At 32.7% G+C, this 12,790-nt stretch overlaps 1 protein-coding gene across 3 annotated transcripts in view; it reads left to right on the top strand.

Annotated features, from left to right (window-relative positions):
- Mp (collagen XV/XVIII-type protein multiplexin) overlaps positions 1 to 12,790 on the top strand; it is a 156,290-nt gene that overhangs the window by 96,978 nt on the left and 46,522 nt on the right. For all 3 annotated transcript variants that reach the window (XM_069133336.1, XM_069133337.1, XM_069133338.1), the window contains one exon: positions 11,651 to 11,728. In XM_069133336.1, coding sequence (XP_068989437.1) covers positions 11,651 to 11,728 — 78 coding nt within the window. The remainder of the gene's footprint in view (positions 1 to 11,650; positions 11,729 to 12,790) is intronic.

Raw genomic sequence — 12,790 nt, 5'->3', positions numbered from 1 at the left:
AACAAGATTTATAGAAAATAGAATATTCTTCGCTGCGATTCTCTTGCCTTTTTAATTATAAGAAGGAAACTTTGTAAACTGTTTGTTTATTTTTCTTCGGGAATTTTAACTAGAAATTTGTGATCAAACGAGATTCTTAATCCGTAAAGATAAAAAACATCAATTGTAAAGACATAATAATAATGATGAAAGAAAGTTTACGTTACTTTGAAAATGAACACTTTTTTCTTCAAGTTTCGTGTAGATTTCACCAATAAAATAACAAAACATATTGCGCAATTTTAAAAATAGAAAATAACAAATTTGCGATATTAGGAAAAGTGTCGAAGAACGTTAACTTAGAAGTGCGCACACCACAAATTAAATCATCACTCTGCATTAATTACCAATTAATGTTTCGTCACGCTTATTTAAGCAGAGCGATGCTAGAAACTTATTTCTTTTATTTGTAATTTGGTTCATTTACGTTTACGCGGTACATCGAATGTAAGTAGTTACTTTCAAAGGAAATTATTAATTACACAGGTCTGCAAAATAAATAAATAAATAATATATATATGAAGTATTTAATGAGCCGAATCTATATTTGCTATCCATTTTTTTCTTGTCACGTATATATCACATACTATAATTTTTTTTTTTTTTTAATGTTGAAAATTCAGAATTTGTCGTGTTTTTCTGTTTTTCGACGATTTTAATCTTTAGACTTTTTAACTTTGTAATATTTTTACAAATATTGTTGCTATCATTAGTTTTTGATTGTAATTTGTGAGAAAAAGTACCGTTTTACTTAAAAAAAAAAACTTTACATGAAAATTACATGTGGTACATATTTTTTGTTACTATATTTTGATTCAAGAGCGTCAAATCTGTCGTAATTGCATATAATAATAAGAGAGAGAATTCTTTAGTCAAAAGAAATTCGTTATTTGAGTAGTATTTAATCCAGATTTTAATCATATAGTTAGCATCAAATATTTATCAATTTTTGGATTCGAAACCATCTTTATACAATAAGTAATACCGATTTCTACAGTAAAATTCAATCAGGCTTTATGTTAAATTGTTCGTTACACTGACGGAATTCACAACTCTAACTTTGAATCAATTATTTAGATTATTTAGATAAACACAATTATAAATGCCGAATGAAGTTAAGAAACGAGAAATACGGTGACTTCGTACACTGAGAGAAATTTTTATTTCCGGTTACCGCTCAGTCCTTAACTATTTTCATTTTTAACCACAATCGAAAAATATAGTTCTAGGTAGAAAATGAAAATTAGTTTTCTAGCTGTTACCGGAAAGTCTAGTATCCGTTACTATTCTTTCTCGTTACGATCACTGTTACTATATTTTCTTGTAACTGTTGCAAAAATTTAATGCTCGTGCAAGAATAAATTGACGTTAAAGCCTTATTTAACTAAAAAAAATAGAGTAAACCTCAGAAACTGATTTTGCGTTGCAATTACCAAAAAAGGATCGACGATAGCGCAAAATGTTTACGCGTACCTCGTTTTTCGTAATTCCAACAATAGTCAAACAGTTTTTTTAACGATACCTGTTTTACTGAATTTTTTTAGTCGATGTAACAAATGAAATTTTTCTCAGTGATAGAATAACAGAAAACCTAAAAAAGATGTCAGTCGAGCAACTAATGCACTTGTGCTCGCCGTTATGTGGACCCATTATCAGTTATCCCTATTTGACCATGTAAGAAGTTCTCGGTGTTAATCGTAGCGTAAATATAAGAAGGGCATTCCTTTAGATATCGAAGGTAAAACATACGCTGCAAGCAATGTTTTACCGTTATTCCAAGTAACTTCATTGCATTGCCATTTCACTTACGTACGTATGTGTGCACACATGGGGCATTCCAACTAAATAAACGGTTGAGCATGAGATTTTTTTATTTTACCAATGATTTTTCAATGTTGGTACTGCTCTTGGAAACGGTACAAAAAATTTACACCTTTTCGTCACTCGTCTTTACTCGATCATTTATTAAACCCATCTCAAAAACACTGAACTCAATTTTTGAAAATTATAAAAAAAAAAAAACATTCCGTCTTCGAAATAAAACATTTTTACGCAAGATTTAGAGTGGGAGGAAATTTCTTATTCATAAATTTGTGTATTTTTAAAATTTTTTCATACCTATTCCAAATCTATTATAATGCATATCACATCTTCGATATGGTTATTGAATTTAAAAATTTTTCATCTAGTCCGCAAAGATATTCACGATTTAAAAAAAAAAAACTTTTATTCCACACTTCTTGCGCTATGATGTTTTTTTTCTACCCACATGTCACCCTCTATTTAAAAGAAATTTAAACAATCGTAAAAAAAAACAGAAACAAGTGTCCTTCCACAAGATGTTTTATTTCGCCAACTGAATGTTTTTTCTTGGTTCATAAAAATCAATTTACGTATTTTTAAGATGTTTTTAAGGATCGTACTAGCGTAAGAAACATTTTTGACGAAATTGAACAATCTCCCGGTCAACATTTTACTGATTGTCGTGTAATGCATCATACACATTGTAGAATACAGAAAATAATGCACTGGTTTTCCTTCCTTGGGCCTTAAAAACTGGGAAGAAACTTTCTAAAATCAATAGAGTGTTTTTAAACGCGTATTTCAATCTTTTCTAAGTTTTGGGCGTCCCACTTCTAGTTCTTTTTAACGATATGTCAGGCTGTGTTGAATTTTTATTTTCTTTTTTTTTGGTTTCTACGGTAATTCTTACGAAAAACTCTGGGAATCAGCGTATTTTTATTTTTTATTTTCTCAAAGCCCGAAATTTGAGAAACGAATTGAAAACGAAGGTTTTGCCTGTTTACTTGTACATTTTCTGCCCAAAAATACCTCGCACGCACACTTTTACTCCGGAAGATTAAAATATCTTCAAAAAACATACTATCGTAATGTAAATTTTGTTGGAAGGGAATTTTTGAGCACATCTTGTTCGGTCATTTCAAAAACGAATAAAACTCGGTGTTAACGAAATTTCACCGGAGTCCCTCCTTAAGAATCAATTAAATCAATAAAGTCAGCCCTGTAAATTTTTTCCAAAGGTCAGAGAATTCATTTAAAAAGAACGCCTGCGAGTTGATTTCACATTTGGTGGATCTCCATCATTTTCGGAAAAAACATCCTCGGAGCTTAAAAATGTGATAATCTGTAAAAAATCCAGGATACGATCATTCGATAATAAAATTGGTAAACAAATATCGATTCTCAGCAACTCAACTTCGCTACTTAATGAAGCGTCGTGACTCAATCAACACGGCTGTTCACTGTCTGCCCTAACTCATAGTCAGGGATAGTGTGCAGGATCTAACCACCGGTGTATATATATATATATACATACATATATATAACACGGTCTGCATTTGTTCAACGGGGAACCAATTTCTGCCCGGTAATTTATACGGAGAAGAGACGTCAACACGTGGTTATTAACTGCTGACCGAACTCGACGAACCTCTGACCTACCTACCGGGTGGCTGGGATAAATCTCATTCGGACCGGCTTGTTTCAAATTTAAAAACCCAATCGTTCATTCGTGTAACAAATGCACTCGTGCATCTAATGAGAACGAAGCGATTGTTTCAAGAAATTGGTTTCGACATCGTGAATGATTTATTTCTTCTTCTTCTTTTTTTTTTTTTTTTTGAAAAACAGACTCATCAAGTCAATTTACTGCTTTTTGCAGTCCTTCGTTTTGATATGAAAAATTTATTGTCTCAGTGATAGAATAATTAAGCTGAATGTAAATATTATAACAATTACGTTTTTTTTTTTCTTTTTCTTTCTTCAACCGATGATCGATTCCTTTTTATAAACATATTAAAATCCATACGTACGATATGATAAATAAAATGTACCCAATATTGAAGCAAAACGATTTCTTTTGACAGATACGATTCGAATATGAAAAGCAGTCTCGATAAAATTGAACTAATTGTTATGTGCGTAATTCATCCAATCTTGGCTCGCTCTACTTTTTTCATATTACTATATTTCTTTCGGTTTTATTCTTCACGTACAATCCAAGAGTTGTTTTTTATTTTTATGTTCTGAAAAATATTCGAAAAAACGAAAGACCAGAAATGGAATGAAATATAATTTCGTCAATCGCCAGGATCGAAACGAGCCAAAGTTTTAAATTTATACAGTCGAGTGTAGGAGGCGATGATGGTTATTGGTGGGTTATATGATGGGTTTTGGGTCCACTAACCGCGGGGATATGTAAAAGTGGAGTTTGAAAAGTGGGCGCGACTCCCATCATTTAAGTCTTCTCTCTATACTTTTAAGGGCCCAATTTTCTCACCTGTTCGAAAGGATAGTAATCTTACTATATCATGTTAAACATGTTAAACATGCCTCTCTACCAAAGTGAGTTTCTTTACATCCAACACGAGCCATCAGTTCGAACCAGCTAAAACAATTCATCAGATTAAAGACACGATTCTTTTTGAACATTCTTTTATCTCTGTTATTTTCTCAATTCCAGTTGAAATATTGAAGTGGAATATGTGAAATTGACGTGCATTTGAAAATGCACAATGTTTATACGTCAGAAACGATTCTGAAATATTTGAATCGTTTAGAATTTGTGCACCGGAGTAAAAAAATAAAGCTCAAGAACGAACAATTATTACGATTATTTCTCTTTTATATATTTTTCGATTCGGTAAAAATATGTACGATTTTTTGGTTTCTTGTTTTTTGGGGTGGGGGGTTGAAAATATCATTGCGCAAAAGCATTTGGCGTATATTTGTCCACACTGTATTTTCTCCGATTTCATATTCTGATATTCTTATACGAGTCATTCCAAAAAAAGATACAAGCTTTGCATTTTCACACTCACTATGAAACTTCTTGTGACTTTACCTTCATGGTCCCTCAATTTTTTGCAATTTTAACGTAATTATAGATCAGTTATAAAAAATTCATTCCCTGTTCAACTTTTCATTCATAATTTAATGGATCCGTTTATACGATGATCATGATTATATTCAATACTATCTAATAGTAGATTTACCTAAGCGTTTAAGAATGCGGTCGAAGACTATTAACGAAACATTTGAATATGCACAAATGTTTTCCGCATGAGTCACACCGCTGCCTCAAACCAGCTTGAATTCAATGTTTAATCCATGACATTGGAGTCGGTGACTCCAGGAAAATCATCATATATTGTATATCATATCAGACTGTTTGAATAACGGTTAATAGATACATGTATAGATTTACACATACCATATAATACACATCTTATCGTTAGACTTGAGACCAAAACCCTACATTTCTAAGCATTTCCAGTTCAGCAAAAACTATTGTTAGACATTTATCCGGCAGAAAAAAAAACAACATTGCCCTAATCTGGAAAGGTCTAATATGTAAATGCAATGAAGCAACGAACCGTAAGTATTTTGTTTACTTACGTCTCATAAACGAATTTTTGGTTATGCCGACATCGTAACTATAAAACAGAATTACCCATAGTCAGAACTATGTCAAAAATATTTTTTTATCCATTGAAAATCTACATTGTGACGGGAAGATGTCTCTCGAATTTACATCTTCCACTTTATTTTATTACGGTTATTTGATTATTTGGTTCATTACGAAAAGTCTCATCATTTTATCTCAAGGTAAATTGGTGATTTGTTTAAGATAGTTTCTTTTAAGTTTTTGGAAATTTTGAAATCCTTAGCTGATGGTTAAGTCCCGATATTTAGTGCTCTGGAAGACTTTTCCTTTTAGATAAACTAAAGTTGCCAGAATCTTTCTAATAAACTTTTACAACAGAGGTAAAACGACTTAAATTGAATAATGAATTCAAGTAAACTATTCCACAGCACTTGACGATACCAGCGATATGAAATTCGTACTTGAACTCATTTTCCATCAACCAAGCATTATTTACAAATCACTCTAAATTAACTTAGAACTAATTTGCAAACTATAAACCAACGAACGAGTATTTCCTACACAACGTATAATTAATAACTAGTCGTTCAACAATACGCTTATATTCCAGAATAAAAAAAAAGTACTCTTCTGAGAACGAGTGCATTCTATTCGTCAATATTGTCTGTTTTATGCATACTCGCGAAATTATCCGATCCGATCCGATTAACATCGAGTAAAATTCTGTGGTTATAATTCGTCAGGGAATGTCTAGCCGATCGAGAGTATTATAAAATAATCCCGTGTCTCATCACTAGAGAAAAAAATCTGTGTTTCCATAGCTTCAACCGTTGAATACGGCATGAATTTAAAAATAGACCGCGAAACGAGATGTACGAATCATTCAAGATGCGCGCGCAGCGCTGCGTCGCGGCCTTTTTACGAAGCTTATCACTCAATTTCCCTCTCAGACTCTCAGCCTGCGCCCATCCGAGAAATCAAACACGCGGGGCATTGGAGACGATGAAGAAGATTTCATTTCATGGAACGTTAAGCTACTCAACAGTTTGAAACTGATTATACACACCTTCCGATTTTCGACTATAATGCAAGTTATACGGCTGTAGAAAATTTAAGGTCTAATCGGAAGGGAACGAATTGGGATTTTTCGCCATATTCGATATCCTGTTCTCACCTCTACGTATAGGGCATTCCGTGTCAAATCGAGCTCGGTCTGACCCTTAAACTTTCCGATTTGGGTCAGCATTTTTTATACCATTGTTTTGACTCTCGAAGGCAGGAATTTCGAATTTTTTTTTTTGAAATTTTTCAAACTGCTATACTGATCGACACAATTTTCAAAGTTGAAGTATTTCTGAAAAATCATTTGTCTGATGAAAAAAATTTTGAACTTTGAGCCGCAGTTAACTGGCGTTTCATTAACATTTTTTTCAACTTTGTATCGAAAAAAATTATCTAAAAAAAAAAACTGAAAGGAAGAATCAATTTGCCAGGGGTGGTTGCTCAAACATTTTTATATCTAGCACCAGATTTTTAAGAATTGCTCAAGATTTTCGTAAGCTAATTAATTATTTGAAAAATTTAAAAATCTCAAAAAATTCCTTCAAATCTAGCGTTACACATACTGACTGACTTTCCCTTATAATTTGAATGTTTTTTTTTTCGGATACTTCTTCTTCGTTAGAAAGAAATTCAGTACACGAGAGGCTGTTGTCTGAAACATTTTACACCCAATTTTAAACAATTTTTCAGATATTTGTCAAGATATTTTTATTCCTCAAGATGAAAAAATTTGAGACAATTTTCCAAAATCTGGTGTTCCCTATGAAAATGTTTGAGTAACCATGTATTGTAAACTGACTCTTCCTTTAATTTTTTTAAAAAAATTCTTCCAGGAAAGGTCGAACAAAATGTAAAGAGGATCCGACCTATTTTGGCTCTGGGTTAAAAAATTTTTATATCCAACACATGATTTTTCAGAATTATTTCAGGCTTTTAAATTGTGTTGATCAATGTGATCGTTTTTAAAAATTTTCGGCAACTGAAAGCGATTCGAAAAATTTTGGAACAAAAATGATAGCCTTCAAGAGTTGAATCAATCATCAAAAATCGCAGGTCGAATCGGCGAGATCAAGGATCAGACCAAGGTCGATTTGACACGGAATGCCCCGTGTATAAAACTAACTCTTTCTGGCGTACATTCGCTCACAACTCCAGACATACCAAACTAATTTTGATTATCTTTTTTCTGTGGGTAGTTACAACGTCTAGGAAGGTTTTAGACTACATTTCGCTACAACTAGATAAACAATTTTGGCGATGTAACGATATTTGTAAACCAAGTCAGAACGACATCACACACTTATGCAAACGCTGATTGAACTCTTTTAGGTTAGGTTCGATCGAGTTAGGTTATGTTAAGTCAGGTTAGATCGAATATTATAAGTCTTCATTCAAATATACTTCACGGTAAGCAGGATTGTTTCATTTGAATAGAATTTTCATGTTATTACATTAAATTTGGATGCGAGCTAATTGGATATAAACAAAAGAACTTTAATTTTCGGTTGTTTTGATTTCGATTTCTCCCGCGCCCGTCTATCCAGCAGACACGAGGCCGAAATGAAACATGAAATCATTCACTCCTTTTTTGCGAACACTGAAGAGCGGATGTTGAATACGCCGTTTTAATCAATCTCTAGACTATCTGTAATGTGGAATTGAAATGTGATGTAAACTCTGACGAGAAAAGAAAATTTGGTTTCCAGTTCAAGATAAATTTCCCATCTTCCATTAATTCCCTAGCAAATTTCGTTTCCTCGTAACTATATGCCTATCAAAAACGGTAGCAATACTAAAAAGGGAGTTGGCTTACGATCACGATGTAAAAGTTTAAATAAAAGCCAAGTTAAAAATCGAGATTCCCGAGCTAATTGTGTCTGCAACAGCTGCGGGGCACTTTGAGTCGCTGCCGCGATAAGAAGGCATATAAGTTGATATCTGAAGAGGTTGCAACTGAGAAAAAACTCTACTCGTTCTTAAGTGCCGCGGTAGCATGAGCTGCATCTGCAGGCAAAAGAACACCATTGCGCCTTGCCTCTTCACACTGCATTCTCCAATTTAAATTATAAAAGTGACGTGAGTTCTCGTTGAAAAAAAAAAAATCTGTTTTTGATTTTTTACCTATACGACTCTTATATTTTATCCTACTTTCAGTTCTCTAATTCTTTGCTTCTCTATCATTTATGACTAAAATTCTCTGTTTATTCAGTTTCTGGTGTTCTGAAATTTTTATTGGAAATTGGTCAGCTAGATCAATTTATAAGAAATTGATTTTAATTCGAAATATACGACCTCAACAAATTTGAGTAAATTTTTTCTCTGTTTCAAAATTACACAAGCTAGTTTTACAATTTATATTTATATTTGCCCAGATCTATAGTTTTTAAGTTGCAGGATTATTCGTTTATTTTACGGATATTCTGAAATGAATTTTATTTATTCGGTAATTTAGGAGTGAAGGAAAATAAAATATAAACATTCAAAGTATCAGTCACGATAATACACTCAATTTAAATATTTTCATTCCATCTGTTTATTTATTTCATAATTGTATGAAAAAATATAAATATTACGAATATTTCGAAATCAGAAAAACAGAAGTTTGACAGAACAAAAACTTTATAGCAAGTGAACAATGCTGTTGCGGTTTTGCATCTAATATCTGGTAAAGATAAGTGCAACTATTAGTTGCTGTACAGTTTAAATTCAGGGGTCAGAATTAAGCCGGCGCTTCCAAAGAGCAACGACCTATTCGCCTGGAGAAGTAGAATCTGATCAGATCGATAAAGACTGACACGCCAGATTAAGGCAAGTTTTTTTTTTCTTCATTATAATCGTTACGCTCTTATTTCAATTTCCAGGTGAATTGGTTCTAATCTTATCAAATTCTGTGATATTCTTCTTTTTTTTTTTTTTTAATTCGATCTTCTAATCGTGGTTCTTTTGTTTTTTCTTTTTTCATACGGTTAAAATAACTTAGGTGCGTGTCTAATACAATGCTAAGCTAATGTTGCAATAAATAAACACTGACAGATTGATAAACAGATCTGTTGTCAATAAGTATGCAGTTCACATTTGATGATAAAATTAGTTTGCAATCCGAAATTTCACTGATTTGTATTGCACGAACAGCTTGCACGAAGTTTTTTGCGTTTTAATATATTTGTATCTGATACGATCAGTTATTTCTCAGTTTGATGCTATATTGTTGCTACAGCATAGCGGTGGATTAGATTTCAATCTCAGCAACCGTAATGAAAAAAACAAGACAACGTATATGGAAAATATATAAGTTTATTTGATTCGGTGGGAATTGTACATTTCCTTTTCAACGTGTGGACGGATAACTTATAACGGATTTTTGAGATATACGGTTCGGTCAAAGAAGTGGTTGACTCAAAAAAGTGTTGAAACGAAGGCTGGGATTGCTGGGAAAGTCTTACTTGTAAAAATCAAGCTACGTACGTGTAAATCAGAGATAATCTTAACACAGGAAAAACTTTGAAAGAGCTGAATTTTGAATACGAATATCTCGTTATGTCATGAGCTTCAGAGAAACAACATTATTGCATGATTTCTCGCTTGCCCGATTTTTATTAACAATGGCGTATTTTATTCGGGAATGAATTCTGCATAGATCTTCCAAGTTAAATTTGTGGTGATGCATTCATTGCTAAATCCTAGATTTCTGCAGTTAAAATTAAGAGTTCATATTTTTTTTTCAAGTCATATTCAACTTTGTGAGGTTCAATTATACTTCCGAAACCTTTGATTACTCACGTTTTTGTTTCTGCAAATTTTAAACCGACCGCACATTTCACACATCTTCAAATTAACTCAATATTAGAATAACGTCATTCAACACTGAGAGAAATTTTTAGTTCCGTTTACCGCTCACTCCTCAACTATTTTCATTTTTTATCAGGATCGAAAAATGTAGTTCTAGGTAGAAAATGAAAATTAGTTTTCTAGCTGTTACCGGAAAGTCTAGTATCCGTTACTATTCTTCCTCATTACGCTCACTGTTACTGTATTTTCTTGTAACTGTTGCGAAAATTTAATGCTCGTGCAAGAATAAATTGACGCGAAAGCTTTGTTTAACTAAAAAAGTAGAGTAAACCTCACAAACTGACTTTGCGTTGTAATTACCAAAACAAAGGATCGACAACAGCGCAAAATGGTTACGCGTACCTCGATTTTCGTAATTCCAAAAATATTCAGACAGTTTCTTTCAACGATGACTGTTTTACTGAATTTTTCTAGTTACTACAACGAAATCTTACTCAGTGAACACTTCCTGCAGCAAATCGTAGATCGTTCATCGATTCCACATTTATAATTCCGCGTTACCTGCGTTTGACGTGCGAATCCGTGCAACGTGACGTAACAAATCATAATCAAACGATTGAACGTCAATGCAACACGTTGCGAACCGCATGCATATATTACATGCATGTATAGGTATACAGGATATACAACGCGAACATTCCGAAACATGTTTTGCAGCCCCATTCGGTCGCTAATGGTTTGCGATCGATTTGCCGCTTGCATAATTGTCAAACAATTGATCGTCGAACGCGTGCGGACAATTTCATCATCGCAGTAGACGTTATGGCGACCAATGCATTGTATTGCAATTTCTTACTAATTACACTTTCGATTGAATGCGATTTTTTTGCACGGACTCGATCCTCTGTTGTCCCCAATTAACTCGCAATTTTTTTGTTGTTGCAAAGTTGGGTTTATATTACACGCATCATCCCATATCCGTTGAATTCTGCAAATGAACGCAATCTTGTGCTAATTTTTCCTACGATCGCTAAAAATGTTCAGAAACTTTTTTAGATTTGAAATTGCACTTTTAACAATGAAAAACGTGTACAATATAAATAAAAATCTGTAGTTCAGGTGAACTTGCACAAAAAAGTGGAGGTTTTTTCAAAGATACTGGAATTATGTTAAACATTTTTCAACATTTCGATGAAAAATCGTAACAATATAATTTATATTTTTGCTGATATGCGTTTCTTTGGTCAATCCTTAGGCAAATTTATATGATATGCAACACACGTAAAATGTATAATTTCCAATAATAGCACACTTTTATCTTTCATTGTCTAATTTTATACTTTTCCTTTGTAGTTTCATTTTCCAGATGCCGAGGGGGGGTCAGGTAATGATTCAGATTCAGACTCATTATTCAACGTGAAAGATTTATTTGTGAGTTTCGTGAATTTTTTTATCACCTTTTTATATTTTACTTATTATCATTCAAATTTTGTATTGTACAATTTTTTTGTGCTTTATGTAATTATTATCACACATGCCATTTTTCTTTTTCTCATTTTTTTACGCCCTTCCAAATTCTTACCTTGGCGCCGCTATTTCAGGCTTAATTATTGGCACCTACGGGTGACGATTGTTATTGTCATTAAATCGTTTCCAAATTTTATGTGCTATCACTGTACATTGTCTGCTAACAAAATGCATATATTTATAAGTTATTCGTCGTTGTGCTCGTCTCATGCTATAATACATCGAATCAAACAAAGCTGTACTACGTGTCCAAAAAATTTTTTCAATCAAATATACGCATAAATTTATTCGAACCAGCTGCTTGTTTCTTACCAGTAAGTCACACAAAAATTATACATGTTCAGAATAATCATTGTAATAATAATAATAATTTGTCATGAATCACCTACGTATAGCAACATGATTTCTTCATCTCAGTACATTTTTCAAAATGAAATTGCGTTTCATTTATCGCCCTCGAAATGAATATTATATTTTTCATGTTATATGATTTCTTATCTTGATCTTATGTAATAAAATAACCGCTAGTGTGAAGAAATAAATTATTTTTCCAATTGTATGGCCTACCGTTTTCTTAAACTTTTTCTTTGTACATCAATGCATCTGAGAAAATCACGTGAAGCCTTTGCAAACAGCCTAGCGAGATGCAAAATGCCTCAATATTTGTTTGTGTTTGTTTTTCTCATGCTGCAAAAAGCTTCAAAAATTATGTTTCGTGTTCGTTTGGATCTGAATGTATCGTACGAATCTGCATAACTATATAAAGATGGAATGTGTATTAATAAAAGACAAACTAACATTTTAAAATTAGAAATGAAAACGATATTGATTATTTTTTATAAAATTGTGATATGGATTCAATATCCGATACTAATAACCAATATTTTGCAGCGTGCCTAGGGACAAGAGACAATTTATTTGTTTTCCCATTGTTTGCCGTCAAACGATCAGAAAATAATGAGAAGA

The sequence above is a fragment of the Neodiprion pinetum genome, chromosome 2 (assembly GCF_021155775.2).
Source record: "Neodiprion pinetum isolate iyNeoPine1 chromosome 2, iyNeoPine1.2, whole genome shotgun sequence".
Classification (NCBI taxonomy): domain Eukaryota; kingdom Metazoa; phylum Arthropoda; class Insecta; order Hymenoptera; family Diprionidae; genus Neodiprion; species Neodiprion pinetum.
Note: the sequence above shows the minus strand (reverse complement) of the source record. Positions and strands in the feature narration are given on the sequence as shown.